At 49.3% G+C, this 22946-nt stretch overlaps 1 protein-coding gene across 1 annotated transcript in view; it reads right to left on the bottom strand.

The window, feature by feature from the left end:
• LOC149462245 (contactin-associated protein-like 5) overlaps positions 1-22946 on the bottom strand; it is a 689962-nt gene that overhangs the window by 548028 nt on the left and 118988 nt on the right. Inside the window, exon 2 of the mRNA XM_089677184.1 lies at positions 6569-6670. Coding sequence (XP_089533310.1) covers positions 6569-6670 — 102 coding nt within the window. The remainder of the gene's footprint in view (positions 1-6568; positions 6671-22946) is intronic.

Below are 22946 nucleotides of genomic sequence, written 5' to 3'. Positions count from 1 at the left end.
GCATATCAGTGCAGCCTCATCAGTGCCTCCTTATCAATGCCCACCAGTGCCTCCTCATCAGTGATGCCTCATCAATGCCCACCAGTGCTGCCTCATCAGTGCCGCCTATCAGTGCCCATCAGTGCTGGCTATCAGTGACCATCAGTGCACCTTATCAGTGCCGCCTCATCAGCGCCCATCAATGCCCACCGGTACTGCTTCCTCAATGCCCACCAGTGCCGCCTCACCAGTGCCGCCTCATCAGTGTCCATCATTGCTGCATATCAGTGCTCATTAGTGCTGCCTATCAGTGCCAATCAGTACTGCCTCATCAGCGCCCATCATTACCCACCAGAGCCACCTCATCAGTGACACCTCATCAATGTCCACCAGTGCCACCTCATCAGTGACGCCTTATCAGTGTCCATCATTGCCGCCTATCAATGCTGCCCATCAGTGCTGCCTATCAGTGCCCATCAGTGCTGCCTCATCAATGCCCATCAGTGCTGCCTCATCAGTGCCCATCAGTGCTGCCTATCAGTGCCCATCAGTGCTGCCTCATCAGTGCCCATCAGTGCTGCCTCATCAGTGCCGCCTCATTAGCACCCATCATTGCCCACCAGTTGCGCCTCATCAGTGACACCTTATCAGAGACGCCTCATCGGTGTCCATCATTGCTGCCTATCAGTGCCCATCATTGCTGCCTATCAGTGCCCATCAGTGCTGCCTCATCAGTGCTGCCTCATCAGCGCCCATCATTGCCGCCTATCACTGCCCATCAGTGCTGCCTATCAGTGGAGCCTCAAATCGCATGCCAATTCACATCCAGTGACCGGGGACTAAGACATAGAAATCTGTGACAGATGAGATGATGGGGGATGGGGGGTGGGGGTGGGGGGATGGCGTTCTGCTGGTCCCGCTCCGTTCGCAGCTTTTTTTGTCAGTCTGTTCACGGAAATCTCCCACACAGAGCTGCACACCCGGCTGACGGCACCAAATAATTGGAGCGACACGAACAGGAAAGTGAAGCTCTGTTAACTGAAATGACATTTGACAGACGATTTCCAGGAGTGTCAACCGCCATCCGAAGCCGCTAATGAAATGCAGGCATGCTGGGATTATTTTAGGGGCGACGAGCCCCAGTATAGAATTTAAAGGGGAAGAAAAGGCTAACCCACGGTTCACACCTAAGCGATTTCCGCAGCGTTTTTCAGAAACGCACAGCAGTCCGTTTCACGTGATTTCCTATGGGACACATCTCCGCCTTTTCACCCGGTGCGTGAAAGGGTCAGGGACTTTTTGTTAAACGCAAAAAGTTGCATTTTCAGTTCTAATTTAAGTTCAATGGGAATGCTGCAGAACAGCATGTCGCGCACTTTTGTTGCGTTTTTGCATTTTAAATCTGCCTAGCAACAGGAAAAATTTTAAAAAATGTAAAAAAAAAACCCAAAATGCATCAAAAACGCAGCAAAAACACAATGCAAAACGCAATGCAGAAACGCCATATGAAAGCCAATATCCAAGATGGCCGCCGGACCTCCGTACGGCTCCGGCGGCGTGCCGTCACGACGTATAGGGCTCCTCCTTAACGCGTTTCGTGCTATAGCACATTGTCAAAAGGGGTGTGCCTATCAATTGTCAAAAGGGGTGTACCTATTGATAGGCACACCCCTTTTGACAAGGTGCTATAGCACGAAACGCGTTAAGGAGGAGCCCTATACGTCGTGACGTCACGCCGCCAGAGCCGAACGGATGTCCGGCGGCCATCTTAGATATTGGCTGATACAGCCACATTGTTCGTCACTGCTGCTTTTTACTTACATTTTATTGCCACATTTCTACAATTTTGGTTAACCTGATTTTAAGGATACTCATTTGTAATAAATTACATTTTTCAAAAAGTACTACACTATACAAATGTTTTCATATATGACTTGGGTTTGAGCCAATGACTCTCGGAGACCCCCAGAGGAGGCAGAGCTGCATGGGAGATTGGTGTCAGGACGTGGCATCCTTGCTCCTGGTTAGCTGTCTAAATCCATTTAATCACCTCCCGTCCGGCCCATGTTTATAAACGGCCTCCCTGCCCCTTGCTTGTGCGCGCTCCCTGGGAGCACGCAGCACCGTGATCTGGTGCCCGCTGTGTCCTCCGGACACAGTGGAACACCGATCGTCAGACGGGACCTCTGAGTGAGGTCCCGATCATGTGATCACTGATTGGCCAATCAGTGATCACATGCAAAGTAGTAAGCAAGATGTCACTTCTGACAACATTGCTTACTACGTGTGAAATCTGTGAATGATCACAGAGGTCACATGGTACGCTATTCACAACAGCCTTGTACCATGTGACAAGCTGTGACCAATCACAGCTCACATAGTAGTTCTCAATGGCTGCAAGAATGCAGCCAGAGAGAAGGAGAAATGATTGCTTTATGGGTGTAAAAGCAATCAGTGTGAAAAAAAAAAAAAATCTTCATCACCCCCCACAAGTAGTACAGTGTCACTATGGTGACACTGTACTGCTAGGGTGACAGTATGGAAAAAGAAAAAAAAATTATAAATAAAAAATAATAAAAAAATGTAAAAAAAAAATGTTTCAAAATTATACTTTTTGGTTAAAAAATTATTTGGGTTATTTTTTTTTTTTTACTAAAATTATAACGGAATACATTTTGGCCAAGATTTATGATGAAATACTATATATTTGGAAAATTTTATAAGAAAAACACTTTTTTTCAAAAATTTTTTGACTTTTTAATTTACATAGCAAAAAAAATAAAAATCCCAGCGGTGAATAAATACCACCAAAATAAAGCTTTATCTGTCTCAAAAAAATGCTAAAAAATTCATATGGGCACAGTGTTGCATGAAATCGGTCCGCAAAACGCGGTGCGATGTGTAGAATCGGATCACAGAGGTGTGAATACCTATGAGATCCGATTCTAGTGCGGACCCAAAAAAGGGTCCTGCACCTTTTTTGGTGCAGAATCGGTGCAATTTGAGCCATACATAATGTAGGGCATCGATCGCATCGCACACAAATCGCATGTAATTTGCACAGGAATGCAGTGCGGCATAGCGCATGTGATTGGCACAGGAACAGCACCGCATTCCCGTGCAAATCACATGCGATTTGTGTGCGATGCGATCGAAGCCGTACATTATGTATGGCTCAAATTGCACCGATTCTGCACCAAAAAAGGTGCAGGACCCTTTTTTTAAGTGTGAACCCGGGCTCAAGGATCATCGAATTACAAATTGGTTTATAAAAAAGATCTGCCAAATCGGAACTCCCTACAACAGATAAAATGTACACTACGTTGGCAAAAGTATTGCGACTCCGGCCTTTACATGCACATGAGCTTTAATGGCATCCCAGTCTTACCCTAGGTTCGCACCGAAGCGTTTTCTACAACATTTAGAATTTTGCAGAAACGCAGTACAGTCTGCATTTAAAACGCAGGTGGAAAAACGCAAAACACAATGCAGAAATGGTTCAAACGCAACCTGCATAGGTGTGAACCTCGGGTAGTCTGCAGGGTTCAATATTGGGTTGGCCCGGTGTGCCTTAAAAGCAAAAAGCAACTTTTTTGTGACAATAGACTTCAATGGAGAATCTGCTGAAATACATGGTAGTGCGTTTTGCGGTTTGCATTTTTATTCTGGCCAGCAAAAAAAGAAAAATTCCACCCAAAAAATAAAAGAAAAGCTGAACAAAATGCAAATCGCTGTAAAAACGCATCTAAAATGCATCAAAAATGCATGTAGAAAAACGCAAAACGAACTGCAAAATGGACAAAAAGCAAAAAACGCAATGCAGAAATGGATCAAACGCAACCTGCATAGGTGTGAACCTCGGCTAGTCTGTAGGGTTCAATATTGGGTTAGCCCGGTGTGCCTTAACCTCCCTAGCGGTCTGATTATGTCCATATTTCTGTGCTCAAAGCGGTACTTTTTCTTGCATGGAAATATGTAGTTTTTTTATTGCAGGCCTGTAATTCTTAGGAATAACTCACTGAAATCTGTCTGAACAAGAGTCTAGTAAACATCCCGGGTAGGATAAAATTTGAAACCCGAAATCATAAATTATAATTTAATAAATAATCATAAAAAATAATAATATAATAATAAATTTAATTCAATAATATAATCAAACCAAAAACACTGAAATGTGAAATAGAGCACCAAGTTCGCACATCGCTGAGCAAAGTCGCAGAATCGTTTTCAGTGTCTGATGATGAATTTCCCCCACGAATCATTATCACTCAATTCTGCAAGTGGTTCTGATTTACAGTCAGGTCCATAAATATTGGGACATCAACACAATTCTAACATTTTTGGCTCTATACACCACCACAATGGATTTGAAATGAAACTAACAAGATGTGCTTTGACTGCAGACTGTCAGCTTTATTTTGAGGGTATTTACATCCAAATCAGGTGAACGGTGTAGGAATTACAACAGTTTGCATATGTGCCTCCCACGTGTTAAGGGACCAAAAGTAATGGGACAATTGGCTTCTCAGCTGTTCCATGGCCAGGTGGGTGTTATTCCCTCATTATCCCAATTACAATGAGCAGATAAAAGGTCCAGAGTTCATTTCAAGTGTGCTATTTGCATTTGGAATCTGTTGCTGTCAACTCTCAAGATGAGATCCAAAGAGCTGTCACTATCAGTGAAGCCATCATTAGGCTGAAAAAAACAAAACAAACCCATCAGAGAGATAGCAAAAACATTAGGCATGGCCAAAACAACTGTTTGGAACATTCTTAAAAAGAAGGAACGCACCGGTGAGCTCAGCAACACCAAAAGACCCGGAAGACCATGGAAAACAACTGTGGTGGATGACCGAAGAATTCTTTCCCTTGTGAAGAAAACACCCTTCACAACAGTTGGCCAGATCAGGAACACTCTTCAGGAGGTAGGTGTATGTGTGTCAAAGTCACCAATCAAGAGAAGACTTCACCAGAGTGAATACAGAGGGTTCACCACAAGATGGAAACCATTGGTGAGCCTCAAAAACAGGAAGGCCAGATTAGAGTTTGCCAAACGACATGTAAAAAAGCCTTCACAGTTCTGGAACAACATCCTATGGACAGATGAGACCGAGATCAACTTGTACCAGAGTGATGGGAAGAGAAGAGTATGGGGAAGGAACTGCTCATGATCCTAAGCATACCACCTCATCAGTGAAGCATGGTGGTGGTAGTGTCATGGCGTGGGCATGTATGGCTGCCAATGGAACTGCTTCTCTTGTATTTATTGATGATGTGACTGCTGACAAAAGCAGCCGGATGAATTCTGAAGTGTTTCGGGAATATTATCTGCTCATATTCAGCCAAATGCTTCACAACTCATTGGACGCTTCACAGTGCAGATGGACAATGACCCAAAGCAGACTGCAAAAGACACCAAAGAGTTTTTTAAGGGAAAGAAGTGGAATGTTCTGCAATGGCCAAGTCAATCACCTGACCTGAATCCGATTGAGCATTTCACTTGCTGAAGACAAAACTGAAGGGAAAATGCCCCAAGAACAAGCAGGAACTGAAGACAGTTGCAGTAGAGGCCTGGCAGAGCATCACCAGGGATGAAACCCAGCGTCTGGTGATGTCTATGCGTTCCAGACTTCAGGCTGTAATTGACTGCAAAGGATTTGCAACCAAGTATTAAAAAGTGAAAGTTTGATTTATGATTATTATTCTGTCCCATTACTTTTGGTCCCTTAACAAGTGGGAGGCACATATGCAAACTGTTGTAATTCCTACACCGTTCACCTGATTTGTATGTATATACCCTCAAATTAAAGCTGACAGTCTGCAGTTAAAGCACATCTTGTTTGTTTCATTTCAAATCCATTGTGGTGGTGTATAGAGCCAAAAATGTTAGAGTTGTGTTGATGTCCCAATATTTATGGACCTGACTGTACTATCGCTGTTCTCTAGCTGGTCTAAAACCGCTTTTGACCTAAAGGGGCGCTTTTTGGACGCCATGGACGTTTCTCAGTTTCCAGGCAGAATGAACAGTAAAAATGCAGGCAGGGCGCCGGACAAAGCACTCGGGACAAAATGTATGTGAAATGGTTTGATACAGGAATGTTATACTATGTGATTTTAGTGTATTGAGTGAATGTCACTTTTAAAATGTTTGAATTTCCCGCCAGTTCCGTCCCCCATACGTCCCGACGTCGCAGGGAACGGAACCCGGAAGACAGATGCCAGTATTGGTTGGAGGACATTGCCGGGGACACTGCAGGGGGGACATCGCGGGAGCGCAGGACAAGGTAAGTGCAGAAGAGATCCCGGAGCAACGCTGCAGTGTATTCCCGAGTGTAGCTCGGGGTTACCGCTTGTGGTGCTGAAACTTTACCCCGAGCTACACTCAGGAATACCGCCAGGGGGGTTAATTCTGCAGCTCATTTACTTTGCTAAAGGATTGCAAAAAGATTAAGAAAAAGAAAAAAAAAGAAATCTGTTTTCTTGTAATAATATTCAGGAGTAGCGGAGTCTGGCCAGACGCTTTCATCCCAATGAATTATTCACGGCGGCCCCTCTGGATAGCGGCAGAGACTTCAAACGGCGGTCTTACCGTTGTGGCTGTTGAGCTTGGCGTTGCTGTGGCTGAAGAGTTGCGAGGAGCTGTCAAACGCCGCGTGCGGCAGCGCGGAAACCAGGGGGTCATCACAATTATCTGCAGAGGATTGAAAAGACAGGAAAATCGTCACCAAACCAGCTAATGATCCGACATGGACAACACAGTACAGACGATGTTTGCCAAGAAAAACATGAATTTTCGGATTCATTTTACAGCTTCAACAGATCAACAGTTCTTGGATAGTAAAATGAGCAACTTTGCTGCAAATCAACATCAGTCCTGGGAGAAACGTTAAAAAAAATAGATAAAAATGTTCTATTTGAATTAGATATTTCATTTTAGACCCATAGATGTTATCACTGGGTCTCTGTGCTTCTCTATGCAATACAGGCAGATCATGGCTGGTGGGAGGGGTGGCAGGGGGCTGTCCAGAGCTTCCTGAAAGCAACACATCACCCTGCCTTAGTACTCCTCTCAAGAGCCTCCGGCCTGATGTAAGCGGTGGGCTGCCATCAAGATTCTGCATACAACTATAAGCCCCTGTGTATGGGCCCTGCTAGGGCTGCTCTATCCATATTGGTTATATAAGGTCAGCAATTGCCGTAATGGAGATGGGGAGGTAGCTTTTGTAGCCCTGCCCCAGGGTGACAACATTGCTCCTCCATAGATGAAGTGCAGTGAGTGTTGTCACTCTAGGATAGGAAGTTTGTTGCTGGTAGGAGAAAGAGTGTGGCACGGGAGATGGGTTGGGTAAGTGACCAACCGTGGGGCGGGGCTTAACGAGGGGGTTCATTTTCACTGACCACCAATCTAGAAGGGGGGGGGGAATTACCTTTTACAGCCATTTGCAACAATATGGAGGGATGGGTGGGTTGAACTTGCCATGGCCCAATTATATAGGGGGATGAATGGGAGGGATGGGGGTTAACTTTCACTGTCACTGACCCCCAATGCCAGTGAGGGATGGGGGTTAACTTTCACTACCACTGACCACCAATGCTCTGACCACTACTGCAGGGGAGGGACGGGGGGTTAACATTCACTGATACTCTCCCCCAATGCAGGGGAGGGATGGAGGGGGGGTTAACATTCACTGCCACTGATCCCCAATGCAGGGGAGAGATGGGGGGTTAACATTCACTGCCACTGACCACCAATGCAGGGGAGAGATGGGGGGGTTTAACGTTCACTGCCACTGACCACCAATGCAAGGGAGAGATGGGGGGTTACCTTTCACTGCCACTGACCACCAATGCAGGGGAGGGACGGGGGGTTAACATTCACTGATACTCTCCCCCAATGCAGGGGAGGGATGGGGGGGGGTTAACATTCACTGCCACTGATCCCCAATGCAGGGGAGAGATGGGGGGTTAACATTCACTGCCACTGACCACCAATGCAGGGGAGAGATGGGGGGGTTAACGTTCACTGCCACTGACCACCAATGCAAGGGAGAGATGGGGGGTTACCTTTCACTGCCACTGACCACCAATGCAGGGGAGGGACGGGGGGTTAACATTCACTGATACTCTCCCCCAATGCAGGGGAGGGATGGGGGGGGGTTAACATTCACTGCCACTGATCCCCAATGCAGGGGAGAGATGGGGGGTTAACGTTCACTGCCACTGACCACCAATGCAAGGGAGAGATGGGGGGTTACCTTTCACTGCCACTGACCACCAATGCAGGGGAGGGATGTGGGGGTTACCTTTCACTGCCACTGACCACCAATGCAGGGGAGAGATGGGGGGTTAACATTCACTGCCACTGACCACCAATGCAGGGGAGAGATTGGGGGGGGGGGGTTGACGTTCACTGCCACTGACCACCAATGCAGGGGAGAGATGGGGGGTTACCTTTCACTGCCACTGACCACCAATGCAGGGGAGGGATGGGGGGGTAACTTTCACTGCCACTGACCACCAATGCAGGGGAGAGATGGGGGGTTACCTTTCACTGCCACTGACCACCAATGCAGTGGAGGGATGGGGGGTTACCTTTCACTGCCACTGACCACCAATGCAGGGGAGGGATGGGGGGGGGGTAACTTTCACTGCCACTGACCCTCAATGCAGGGGAGGGATGGGGGGGGGTTAACTTTCACTGCCACAGACCACCAATGCAGGGGAGGGATGGGAGGTTGACTTTCACTGCCACTGACCACCAATGTGTGTTAATATTAATAGTACTGACTCCATTGCTGGGGGTTATTGTTCTCTGACGTCTTCATTGTGCAATGCGATACACTGCAATAAATTCAGCAGGACCCATCTTTTTGGGCATTGATCTGCTATTGTGCCCCCTCCCCCAAGGTGTCGGGGCCACAACTGAGACCCTCGATAATTTTCCAGTTGCCCATCACTGGTTCACACATAGGTATTTTAGCTATCAAATACCCAAGGGCTCAGGGGCGGACTGACAACTCATGGGGCCCCCGGGCAATAGGGGATCATGGGGCCCCTGTGTCCTTGCCCAAACTCAAAAAGCCTATGAAAAAGGTACCAGGGGCATCTCATGGGGCCCCCTACTGACCCTGGGCCCTCAGGCACCGCCCGAGTTTCCAAATGGTCAGTCCGCCCCTGCAAGGGCTCTCTCTTAGTAAATGAAATGCTGTGAAAAGCACAAGCAGGGAAAACCTTTTATTGTCAGGAAGACACAGAATTCAGCAAAAGCCGGATTAGTATTCATTAGATGGAGCCGAGTGATCACACTGCAGGTTCAGGGGAGGACAGACGGACATAATCACCCTTCTGATTTTTATGTTTCCTCTAGTCTAGAGGGTCTGCCCTGCGAATAACAAACGACCCAAACCACAATCAGCCAGCCAATGACCACACACTATGAGATACAGTCATGGCCAAAAATCTCGTCCCCCCCCCCCCCCCAGATAACGCACCACTTCACCCAGAAAATTGCTGCAATTACAAATGTTTCGGCATTGTTGTGTTTATTTCTTCTGGTTGTATTAGTACGACACAAAAACAAAAAGCCAAATCTGACACATTCCACGCAAAACCCCAAAAACAGAGCGGACAAAATTCCTGGCACCCTCTCAAAATTGTAAGAAATAATTGCATTCCCAGTCTGTGATTTTCCTGTAATTTCTCATCAACCACTTCCATTCCCTGGCTTTGCTGCTTCAGGCACTGAATATCTTGACCGTGTACATGGCATTCTGAAATCTGAAGACTACCAAAGAATTCTGGGGTGCAATGTAGGGCCCAGTGTCAGAAAGTTGGGTCTCCATCAGAGGTCATGGGTCTTACAGCAGGACAATGACCCAAAGCACATGTCAAAAATCCCCCAGAAATGGTTCCAGACAAAGCGCTGGAGAGGACTGAACTCGCCAGCAATGAGTCCAGATCTCAATCCCATAGAGCTCCTGTGGAGAAATCTCAAAACAGCAGTTGGGGAAAGGAACCCTTCCAATCTGAGAGACCTGGAGCAGTCGGTGGAAGGAGAGCGCTCCAAAATTCTAGCAAAGAGGTGGAAGGAACTCATTGATGGTTACAGGAAGCAGGGGCGGACTGATAACTTATGGGGCCCCCGGGCAATAGGGGATCATGGGGCCACTGTGTCCTTGCCCAAACTCAAAAAAGCCTATGAAAAAGATACCAGGGGCATCTCATGGGGCCCCTTACTCACCTCGGGCCCTCGGGCAGTGCCCGAGTTTCCAAATGGTCAGTCCGCCCCTGACAGGAAGCCATTGATTTCAGTTGCTTTTTCCAAGAGGTGCGCTACCAAATATTACATTGAGGGTGCCAATAATTGTGTCCAGTCCATTTTTGGTGTTTTGCGTGGAATGTGTCAGATTTGGCTTTTTGTTTCTCCACCTTTTTGTATTGTAACAATACAAACCAAAGAAATAAACATGAGAATGCCGAAATATTTGCAATTGCAACAATGTTTTTGGCCATGACTGTGCCTAGATCTCTATGTTCATATAGTTCACGTATTTCATTGACCCAGATACAGATAATTATAATGATGCAGCGAGATTAAAACATAATTACTGAATTAAATGTGATAGCCATAATAATAACACAAATTCACAAATTATACCAGCACATGGGGGGGGGTCATAAGGTTGTTATAGGTATAGTGTTTACAAATGGCGGTATAAATACTGGAATTTTTATTTACATTTTTTTCATACTAGGAATGGTGGTAATCGTCGACTTAAATCGGGACTGTGGCGGGCATTCTGACACTGGGGGGGGGGGGAACTAACTGCCACTGACATCCCCAGTGACACCAATATAGTGATCAGTGCTAATAAAAAGCACTGACACTGTACTAATGGCACTGGAGTGATCAAAGGGTTAACTGTGTGCTGTTTTACAACATGTGCTGTGTGTGTTGTACTAGGGAGACATGCTGTGCAGAGAAATACACAGCAGCATGTCCTTGCTGGCAGGAGAGACCTGTGTTCTTTACACACAGGTCTCTCCCCTGTGAGTTTTACTCGGTGATCGCTGGGTGCCGGAGGGGATTCTCTGGCCAGGACCCCGTGATTGACATCCCTTGCTGCCAATGGCGGCACGAAAAGGGCAGCGCGGAAAGGGGCGGCGCGTGCGAGCCCCCTACTCAGTAATGCAAATCATGTATATACACGTGATTTTGCGCAGCCCTGCCGCCCTGTAGCAGTACTTCTACTATAGGGCGGAGGGCAAGCGGTAAAACAAAATGGACCCAAGCAAGGGAGTTAAGCTGTAGAGTCGGGAGTAGTCGTCTGTAGAGTCGGAGCACCAAGAGCTTAGACGTGAAGGTTCGAAATGGTAGCGACAGGGTTAAACATGCTTGTTGGCTGATATCGTCCAATCAGAAGGCAGGGTTTCTTCAATCCACTTGGCTCACGGTTGTGTTATTTTCCAACACAAGGGGTCGCTCTATCCACCGCCTCCGGAATAACCACGGAACGATTGTTCTCGGCACGCACCTACGGAGGTGCGGAGTTGTTAGCAAGCTTTCCTATCACCCCACTGGCAGAGGCTGACAACAGACTCTTTAAAATCTACTTCCCAGCAGCAGGAGGTGAATAAATACATACACAGTGAGATTTTCTTTTACAAGGACTTTTTTCATTTTATTGTCAAAGTGTTTCTTTCGTCGTTTTGTTTTGTAATCGCGGCTCCAGCCGACAAGCTGAATGATGTATTCTTTCCAAGACAGAAAGGAAATGCTGTGCTGAGCCAAACAAAAACTTTAAACAACAAAAGGAAAAAGCAATGAATGCATTTCCATGGATATGATTTTCTTAAAGTGGACCTGTGTTTAAATGTTAACATGACAGCCTTGCTGGGATGGAGAAGTGCAGAGCGATAGGAAGGCTGACATAGCTCCTTGCTGCTTTCACTGCTGGACATGACCTGAAGGACCAGGCACTTGGTCATGTGATCTCTGATGGTGGGACAGGATTCACCTCCTCTGCAGGGTAAATGACAGTTCCTGGTCGCCTATTTCTGTAAATAAATCTCTTGGGATTCCCTTCATCTAAACCAGGCTCTTATGCTAGATGAGGGTCTGGTATGGATGTTAAAGGGTGACCACACACACACAATAATAATGTGGGGTTCCCCTCAGAAATACATACCAGACCCCAGGCACTTGGTCATGTGATCTCTAATGGTGGGACAGGATTTCCTCTTCTGCAGGGTAAATGACAGTTCCCGGTCGCCTATTTCTGTAATTAAATCTGTTGGGATTCCCTTCACCTAAACCAGGCTCTAATGCTAGATGAGGGTCTGGTATGAATGTTAAAGGGTGACCACACACACACACAATAATAATGTGGGGTTCCCCCTAGAAATATATACCAGACCCCAGGAACTTGGTCATGTGATCTCTGATGGTGGGACAGGACCTCCTCCTCTGCAGGGTAAATGACAGTTCCCGGTTGCCTATTTCTGTAAATAAATCTGTTGGGATTCCCTTCATCTAAACCAGACTCTTATGCTAGATGAGGGTCTGACATGGATGTTAAGGGGTGACTACACACAAAAACAATGTGGGGTTCCCCCTATAAATATATACCAGACCCTAGGCACTTGGTCATGTGATCTCTAATGGTGGGACAGGATCTCCTCCTCTGCAGGGTAAATGACAGTTCCCGGTCGCCTATTTCTGTAAATAAATCTGTTGGGATTCCCTTAATCTAAATCAGACTCTTATGCTACATGAGGGTCTAGTATGGATGTTAAAGGGTGACCACACACACAGAAAAATAGTGTGGGGTTCCCCCTAGAAATATATACCAGACCCTAGGCACTTGGTCATGTGATCTCTAATGGTGGGACAGGATTTCCTCTTCTGCAGGGTAAATGACAGTTCCCGGTTGCCTATTTCTGTAAATAAATCTGTTGGGATTCCCTTCATCTAAACAAGACTCTTATGCTAGATGAGGGTCTGGTATGGATGTTAAAAGGTGACCACACACACAGAAAAATAATGTGGGGTTCCTCCTAGAAATATATACCAGACCCCAGGCACCTGGTCATTTGATTTCTGATGGTGGGGCAGGATTCTCTTCTGCAGGGTAAATAACAGTTCCCATTCTCCTACGTCTGACTGTCGGGTATAGATGTTAAGGGGTGACCACACACACATGCGCATAGGTTTCCTCCAAAAAAATATATAGCTGACCCCAGGAACTTTGTCCTGTGATCTCTGATGATGGGGCAAGATTCTTCTCCTCTGCAGGGTAAATGACAGTTTCCTGTTGTCTACTGCTATTTCTAAATGCATCAGTTTAAATTCCCTTCATCCAAACCAGACCCTTATGCCAGATGAGGGTCTGGTATGGATGCCAAGGGGTGACCACACACACACAAAAATAATGTGGGGTTCCCCCTAGAAATATATACCAGACCCCAGGCACTTGGTCATGTGATCTTTGATGGTTGGGACAGGATCTCCTCCTCTGCAAGGTAAATGACAGTTCCCGTTCGCCAATTTCTGTAAATAAATCTGTTGGTATTCCCTTTATCCAAACCAGACTCTTATGCTAGATGAGGGTCTGGTATGGATGTTAAAGGGTGACCACACACAAAAACAATGTGGGGTTCCCCCTAGAAATATATACCGGACCCCAGGCACTTGGTCATTTGATTTCTGATGGTGGGGCAGGATTCTCTTCTGCAGGGTAAATGACAGTTCCCATTCTCCTACTTCTGACAGTCTGGTATAAATGTTAAGGGGTGACCACACACACACACACACACATACACAAATGTAGATTTCCTCCAAAAAAATATATACTAGACCCCAGGAACTTTGTCCTATGATCTCTGATGGTGGGGCAAGATTCTCCTCCTCTGCAGGGTAAATGACAGTTCCCGATCGCCTACTTCTATTTTTATATGCATCAGTTTAAATTCCCTCCATCCAAACAATGTGGGATTCCCCCTAGAAATATATAGAAGACCCCAGGCACTTGGTCATGTGAGCTCTAATGGTTGGGACAGCATCTCCTCCTTTGCAGGGTAAATGACAGTTCCCAGTTGCCTACTGGCAGTCTTGTATAGAAGTTAGGGGTGACCACACGCAAAAAAACATGGTGTTCCCATTAGAAATATATCCCAGACCCTAGGCACTTGGTCATGTGATCTCTGAGGGTGGGGAAGGATTCTCCTTCTCTGCAGGGTAAATGACAGTTCCTAGTTGCCTACTGCTGTTTGTAAACAAATCAGTTGGAATTCCCTTCATTGAAGCCAGATTCCTATGCTAGATGAGGGTCTGGTATAGGCGTTATAGGGATGACCACAAAAAAAAACAAAATAGAAAAAAACATGTGGGGTTCCCCCTGAAAAAAATATACCAGACCCTTTAATAAAGGCCTGTTATGCATGTCAAGGGTTACCTCCAGAAAAAAATGGTGTGGGGCCCCCCCTGAATCCACACCAAACCCCTATCCCAGAATGAACCCCCCTATCCCTTCAAACATACCAGGGCACATGAACTCAACATGTTGGATTTCCCGTTCATGCACAGACACCCTGTGATCCGAAAACCCCCATGTGTGTCGATGTGCTGCAGGTGTCTGCCGGGTCTAAAAGCCCTGCGGCACGTCTGCGCATGCGTGGGATCTGACGCAATGTCATTCTTGCCTAGGTCTGGTCACATGATTCAGCAGCTCTGGCTCCCCTGTGTATGACTGTGAATCCCCGTCACTGTGATGTCACCCGTAGGCTCCCACGGCCCAGCCATTGTTGGTGCTCCCTCCTCTCCCCTGCAGCTGCTGCCGCCCATTGACACAGGGGAGCCAGATCTGCAGGATCACATGACAGACCTGGACTAAAAATGGGTAAATACACAGATCTTTTTATACGGACTACGCAGGATTGGTAGGAAGAAAGGGGACTGAATGTTTCTAGGAAAAGTCACCGTTAGACTTTTTTTCTACTTTCGAAATATAAATCAGATTTCCTGGAATGTCACAATATATAGCAACATTGTGAGCAAAAAAACCCCCCATAATTTCATCATTAGAAATTAATGGGTTCCACTCAGTGACTTTGCCTAGGCCGAGATGATGTCATCAGTCTGCTGCAGGCAGGAGGAAGCATTTCCTCAGTCTCCCCTCTCCCACTGATCAGACTGTACACTGTAACTTTGAGGCTGCAGTGGGGCTGATCTGTGTCAGACTTTTATGAAAGGAACCAGAATTTACAGAACTGTGGCAGGAGATTTACTAAAAGTGGAGCACACAGAATCTGGTGGGGAGCCAATCAGCTTGTTCGATTAAGTATTGCCAATAAAACCCGGAAGCTGATTGGTTTCTATTCACCAGATTTTTGCACTCTGCAGCAGGGGCGGACTGACCATACGGGCACTGCCCGAGGGCCCGGAGTCAGTAGGGGGCCCCATGAAATGCCCCTGGTACCTTTTTATAGTCTTTTTTGGGTGTGCTTTGAGTTTGGGCAAGGACACAGGGGCCCCATGATCCCCTATTGTCCGGGGGCCCCATGAGTTGTCAGTCCGCCCCTGCTCTCCAGTTTCTGTGTCATCTTTGAGTCGGGATCCTCCGCTCAGGAAGTAGATGATGATTCTGGAGGATGCCTGAAGAAAGATGGTGCCGTTCTTTTTGATGAAAATAAAATGAGAAAAAAAAAAATTGGAATTCTCAGGGAGAGATCTGCAATCTTCTCCTGGAATGCCCCCCCCGGCTCTGGCTTTCGCTGAAATCGACGCGTTTCAGGGAAAGACGCTAATTGGGGGCATAAGATTCGTTCATTTGTAGGAAGACTGAAAATCCAAGATCCAAGGACGTTATTTTTCAGTAATGGCAATCCCGTCCCTCTCCGAGAATTTTGCGTCGAACAAATGATCAGAAGCTGCCGAAGCGTCACGCCGTTCTAGGATGGCTACGGGCGATCGGCAGCGAAGAAAACAAGAAATCCGCAACCCGGAGGGAATATTTCCGTTTGTATAAGACGTCATACGGCGGACGTAACAGATCCAAGCTGCCTAAATTGATGATGGCGACAATGGCCGCCCCCTGCGGGGATCCACGCTCAGAAAGGAAAAGCGTTTCGCTCGGGTGCCAAGTGCGAGGGAAGCCCGCCTGTGAGCGACTGCGACACAGGCACATTTAATCCGCAGCACGCCGTCATCACCGGCCTGGCTGTTGGTAGCCGGAGGCATCTGGGAAGCAGCGAGGGCGATCTCACAAACCATAAAACCTTTTATTTCCCTGGAAACACAGAGGCTTCACTCTGAGTGTAATCAACGGAATTGTGAGCGGCAGAGCCCATGTCCCCGGAGGTCCCAGAGTCGTACATTGAACGGAATTGTGAGCGGCAGAGCCCATGTCCCCGGAGGTCCCAGAGTCGTACATCGAACGGAATTGTGAGCGGCAGGGCCCATGTCCCCGGAGGTCCCCGAGTCGCACATCGAACGGAATTGTGAGCGGCAGAGCCCATGTCCCCGGAGGTTCCCAAGTCACATATCCAACGGAATTGTGAGCGTCAGAGCCCATGTCCCCGGAGGTCCCTAAGTCGCACATCCAACGGAATTGTGAGCAGCAGAGCCCATGTCCCCGGAGGTCCCAGAGTCGTACATCGAACGGAATTGTGAGCGGCAGGGCCCATGTCCCCGGAGGTTCCCAAGTCACATATCCAACGGAATTGTGAGCGGCAGAGCCCATGTCCCCGGAGGTCCCTAAGTCGCACATCCAACGGAATTGTGAGCAGCAGAGCCCATGTCCCCGGAGGTTCCAGAGTCGCACATCGAACGGAATTGTGAGCGGCAGAGCCCATGTCCCCGGAGGTTCCAGAGTCGCACATCGAACGGAATTGTGAGCGGCAGAGCCCATGTCCCCGGAGGTTCCCGAGTCACACATCGAATGGAATTGTGAGCGGCAGAGCCCATGTCCCCAGAGGTTCCCAAGTTGCACATCGAACGGAATTGTGAGCGGCAGAGCCCATGTCCCCGGAGGTCCCTAAGTCGCACATCCAACGGAATTGTGAGCGGCAGAGCCCATGTCCCCGGAGGTCCCAGAGTCGTACATCGAACGGAATTGTGAGCGGCAGGGCCCATGTCCCCGGAGGTTCCCGAGTCGCACATCAAATGGAATTGTGAGCGGCAGAGCCCATGTCCCCGGAGGTCCCCGAGTCGTACATCGAACGGAATTGTGAGCGGCAGAGCCCATGTCCCCGGAGGTTCCCAAGTCACATATCCAACGGAATTGTGAGCGGCAGAGCCCATGTCCCCGGAGGTCCCTAAGTCGCACATCCAACGGAATTGTGAGCGGCAGAGCCCATGTCCCCGGAGGTTCCCGAGTCGCACATCGAATGGAATTGTGAGTGGCAGAGCCCATGTCCCCGGAGGTTCCCGAGTCGCACATCGAACGGAATTGTGAGCGGCAGAGCCCATGTCCCCGGAGGTTCCCAAGTCGCACATCGAACGGAATTGTGAGCGGCAGAGCCCATGTCCCCGGAGGTTCCCGAGTCACACATCGAATGGAATTGTGAGCGGCAGAGCCCATGTCCCCGGAGGTTCCCGAGTCGCACATCGAACGGAATTGTGAGCGGCAGGGCCCATGTCCCCGGAGGTTCCCGAGTCGCACATCAAATGGAATTGTGAGCGGCAGAGCCCATGTCCCCGGAGGTCCCCGAGTCGTACATCGAACGGAATTGTGAGCGGCAGAGCCCATGTCCCCGGAGGTTCCCGAGTCGCACATCGAATGGAATTGTGAGCGGCAGAGCCCATGTCCCCGGAGGTCCCCGAGTCGTACATCCAACGGAATTGTGAGTGGCAGAGCCCATGTCCCCGGAGGTTCCAAAGTCGCACATCCAACGGAATTGTGAGCGGCAGAGCCCATGTCCCCGGAGGTTCCCGAGTCGTACATCGAATGGAATTGTGAGCGGCAGAGCCCATGTCCCCGGAGGTTCCCAAGTCGCACATCGAACGGAATTGTGAGCGGCAGAGCCCATGTCCCCGGAAGTTCCCTAGTCCTACATCCAACAATATTGTGAGCAGCAGAGCCCATGTCCCCGGAGGTTCCCGAGTCGCACATTGAATGGAATTGTGAGCGGCAGAGCCCATGTCCCCGGAAGTTCCCGAGTCGCACATCCAACGGAATTGAGAGTGGCAGAGCCCATGTCCCCAGAGGTTCCCAAGTCACACATCAAATGGAATTGTGAGTGGCAGAGCCCATGTCCCCGGAGGTTCTCGAGTCGCACATCGAACAGAATTGTGAGCGGCAGAGCCAGTGTCCCCAGAGGTACCCGAGTCGCACATCCAACGGAATTGTGAGCGGCAGAGCCCATGTCCCCGGAGGTTCCCGAGTCGTACATCGAACGGAATTGTGAGCAGCAGAGCCCATGTCCCCGGAGGTTCCCGAGTCGCACATCGAATGGAATTGTGAGCAGCAGAGCCCATGTCCCCGGAGGTTCCCGAGTCATACATCGAATTGAATTGTGAGCGGCAGAGCCCATGTCCCCGGAGGTCCCCGAGTCGTACATCGAACGGAATTGTGAGCGGCAGAGCCCATGTCCCCGGAGGTTCCCGAGTCGCACATCGAACATAATTGTGAGCGGCAGAGCCCATGTCCCCGGAGGTTCCCGAGTCGCACATAGAACATAATTGTGAGCGGCAGAGCCCATGTCCCCAGAGGTTCCCGAGTCAAAGATTGTCTGCATCAAGCTGTAGGTTAGAACTCCCCAAACATTTGATGTTTTTTTTTAAGCACAGGCCCTAGAGAATAAAATGGCGCGTTGCAGATTTTTATATCACATGACATTTGAGCAGAGCTTTCTCAAACGCTAATTTAAAAAAAAAAAAAAACACTTCAATGAATTCTAATGTGAAGAAACACAATATAATACCCGATTCTTTGGTACAGTATAAAAGAGGATGTGACACCGAGGACATAGATGCCTGACACCAGACTTCCCTTTACACTAGAAGGCCCTTTCACACGGGCGTTCCATTTTTTTTGATCAGTTCAGTCACACTTTCCAAGAAAACACGGATCAGTTCACATCAGTTTTTCATCCGTTTACATCCATTTTTCATCCATGTTTCATCCATTTTTGTCCATTTGCATCCGTTCACATCCATTTTTGTCTGTTTACAGCCATTCCCTTTTACATCTGTTTTTGTCTATTTACATTCCTAGTCCTACATCCAACAATATTGTGAGCAGCAGAGCTCATGTCCCCGGAGGTTCCCGAGTCGCACATTGAATGGAATTGTGAGCGGCAGAGCCCATGTCCCCAGAGGTTCCCGAGTTCCACATCCAAAGGAATTGTGAGTGGCAGAGCCCATGTCCCCGGAGGTTCCCGAGTCGCACATCGAACGGAGTTGTGAGCAGCAGAGCCCATGTCCCCGGAGGTTCTCGAGTCGCACATCGAACAGAATTGTGAGCGGCAGAGCCGGTGTCCCCAGAGGTACCCGAGTCGCACATCGAACGGAATTGTGAGCGACAGCGCCCATGTCCCCGGAGGTTCCCGAGTCGCACATCCAACGGAATTGTGAGCGGCAGAGCCCATGTCCCCGGAGGTCCCCGAGTCGTACATCAAACAGAATTGTGAGCAGCAGAGCCCATGTCCCCGGAGGTCCCCGAGTCGTACATCCAACGGAATTGTGAGTGGCAGAGCCCATGTCCCCGGAGGTTCCCGAGTCACACATTGAATGGAATTGTGAACGGCAGAGCCCATGTCCCCGGAGGTTCCCGAGTCGCACATCGAACGGAATTGTGAGCGGCAGAGCCCATGTCCCCGGAAGTTCCCTAGTCCTACATCCAACAATATTGTGAGCAGCAGAGCCCATGTCCCCGGAGGTTCCCGAGTCGCACATTGAATGGAATTGTGAGCGGCAGAGCCAGTGTCCCCGGAAGTTCCCGAGTCGCACATCCAACGGAATTGAGAGCGGCAGAGCCAGTGTCCCCAGAGGTTCCCGAGTCGCACATCCAACGGAATTGTGAGCGCCAGAGTCCATGTCCCCAGAGGTTCCCGAGTTCCACATCCAAATGAATTGTGAGTGGCAGAGCCCATGTCGTCAGAGGTTCCCAAGTCACACATCAAATGGAATTGTGAGTGGCAGAGCCCATGTCCCCGGAGGTTCTCGAGTCGCACATCGAACAGAATTGTGAGCGGCAGAGCCAGTGTCCCCAGAGGTACCCGAGTCGCACATCGAACGGAATTGTGAGCGACAACGCCCATGTCCCCGGAGGTTCTCGAGTCGCACATCCAACGGAATTGTAAGCGGCAGAGACCATGTCCCCGGAGGTTCCCGAGTCGTACATCGAACGGAATTGTGAGAGGCAGAGCCCATGTCCCCGGAGGTTCCCGAGTCGTACATCGAACGGAATTGTGAGCAGCAGAGCCCATGTCCCCGGAGGTTCCCGAGTCGCACATCGAATGGAATTGTGAGCAGCAGAGCCCATGTCCCCGGAGGTTCCCGAGTCATACATCGAATTGAATTGTGAGCGGCAGAGCCCATGTCCCCGGAGGTCCCCGAGTCGTACATCGAACGGAATTGTGAGCAGCAGAGCCCATGTCCCCGGAGGTTCCCGAGTCGTACATCGAACATAATTGTGAGCGGCAGAGCCCATGTCCCCGGAGGTTCCCGAGTCGCACATCGAACAGAATTGTGAGCGGCAGAGCCCATGTCCCCAGAGGTTCCCGAGTCAAAGATTGTCTGCATCAAGCTGTAGGTTAGAACTCCCCAAACATTTGATGTTTTTTTTTAAGCACAGGCCCTAGAGAATAAAATGGCGCGTTGCAGATTTTTATATCACATGACATTTGAGCAGAGCTTTCTCAAATGTTAATTTAAAAAAAAAAAAAAAACACTTCAATGAATTCTAATGTGAAGAAACACAATATAATACCCGATTCTTTGGTACAGTATAAAAGAGGATGTGACACCGAGGACATAGGTGCCTGACACCAGACTTCCCTTTACACTAGAAGGCCCTTTCACACGGGCGTTCCATTTTTTTTGATCAGTTCAGTCACACTTTCCAAGAAAAAACGGATCAGTTCACATCAGTTTTTCATCCGTTTACATCCATTTTTCATCCATGTTTCATCCATTTTTGTCCATTTGCATCCGTTCACATCCATTTTTGTCTGTTTACATCCATTCCCTTTTACATCTGTTTTTGTCTATTTACATTCCTAGTCCTACATCCAACAATATTGTGAGCAGCAGAGCCCATGTCCTCGGAGGTTCCCGAGTCGCACATTGAATGGAATTGTGAGCGGCAGAGCCCATGTCCCCGGAAGTTACCGAGTCGCACATCCAACGGAATTGAGAGCGGCAGAGCCCATGTCCCCGGAGGTCCCCGAGTCGTACATCGAACGGAATTGTGAGCAGCAGAGCCCATGTTCCCATAGGTTCCTGAGTCGTACATCCAACGGAATTGTGAGCGGCAGAGCCCATGTCCCCGGAGGTTCCCGAGTCACACATAGAACGGAATTGTGAGCAGCAGAGCCCATGTCCCCGGAGGTCCCCGAGTCGTACATCCAACGGAATTGTGAGTGGCAGAGCCCATGTCCCCAGAGGTTCCCGAGTCGCACATCTAATGGAATTGTGAGTGGCAGAGCCCATGTCCCCGGAGGTTCCCGAGTCGCACATTGAATGGAATTGTGAGCGGCAGAGCCCATGTCCCCGGAAGTTACCGAGTCGCACATTCAACGGAATTGAGAGCGGCAGAGCCCATGTCCCCAGAGATTCCCGAGTCGCACATTGAACAGAATTGTGACCGGCAGAGCCCATGTCCCCAGAGGTTCCTGAGTCGCACATCCAACGGAATTGTGAGCGCCAGAGTCCATGTCCCCAGAGGTTCCCGAGTTCCACATCCAAAGGTATTGTGAGTGGCAGAGCCCATGTCCCCGGAGGTTCCCGAGTCGCACATCGAACGGAGTTGTGAGCAGCAGAGCCCATGTCCCTGGAGGTTCTCGAGTCGCACATCGAACAGAATTGTGAGCGGCAGAGCCAGTGTCCCCAGAGGTACCCGAGTCGCACATCGAACGGAATTGTGAGCGACAGCGCCCATGTCCCCGGAGGTTCCCGAGTCGCACATCCAACGAAATTGTAAGCGGCAGAGACCATGTCCCCGGAGGTTCCCGAGTCGTACATCGAACGGAATTGTGAGAGGCAGAGCCCATGTCCCCGGAGGTTCCCGAGTCGCACATCCAACGGAATTGTGAGCGGCAGAGCCCATGTCCCCACAGGTTCCCGAGTCGCACATCGAACAGAATTGTGAGCGGCAGAGCCCATGTCCCCAGAGGTTCCCGAGTCGCACATCCAACGGAATTGTGAGCGCCAGAGTCCATGTCCCCAGAGGTTCCCGAGTTCCACATCCAAAGGAATTATGAGTGGCAGAGCCCATGTCGTCAGAGGTTCCCAAGTCACACATCAAACGGAATTGTGAGTGGCAGAGCCCATGTCCCCGGAGGTCACGAGTCGCACATCGAACGGAATTGTGAGCAGCAGAGCCCATGTCCCCGGAGGTTCTCGAGTCGCACATCGAACAGAATTGTGAGCGGCAGAGCCAGTGTCCCCAGAGGTACCCGAGTCGCACATCGAACGCAATTGTGAGCGACAGCGCCCATGTCCCCGGAGGTTCTCGAGTCGCACATCCAACGGAATTGTAAGCGGCAGAGACCATGTCCCCGGAGGTTCCCGAGTCGTACATCGAACAAAATTGTGAGCAGCAGAGCCCATGTCCCTGGAGGTTCCCGAGTCGTACATCGAACGGAATTGTTAGAGGCAGAGCCCATGTCCCCGGAGGTTCCCGAGTCGCACATCCAACGGAATTGTGAGCGGCAGAGCCCATGTCCCCATAGGTTCCCGAGTCACACATCGAACGGAATTGTGAGCAGCAGAGCCCATGTCCCCATAGGTTCCTGAGTCGTACATC

Source organism: Staurois parvus, unplaced genomic scaffold, assembly GCF_062004578.1.
Source record: "Staurois parvus isolate SC_StPar_1 unplaced genomic scaffold, SC_StPar_1.0 ptg000179l, whole genome shotgun sequence".
In the NCBI taxonomy this organism is placed as follows: domain Eukaryota; kingdom Metazoa; phylum Chordata; class Amphibia; order Anura; family Ranidae; genus Staurois; species Staurois parvus.
This window is presented reverse-complemented; position numbering and strand designations above follow the sequence as displayed.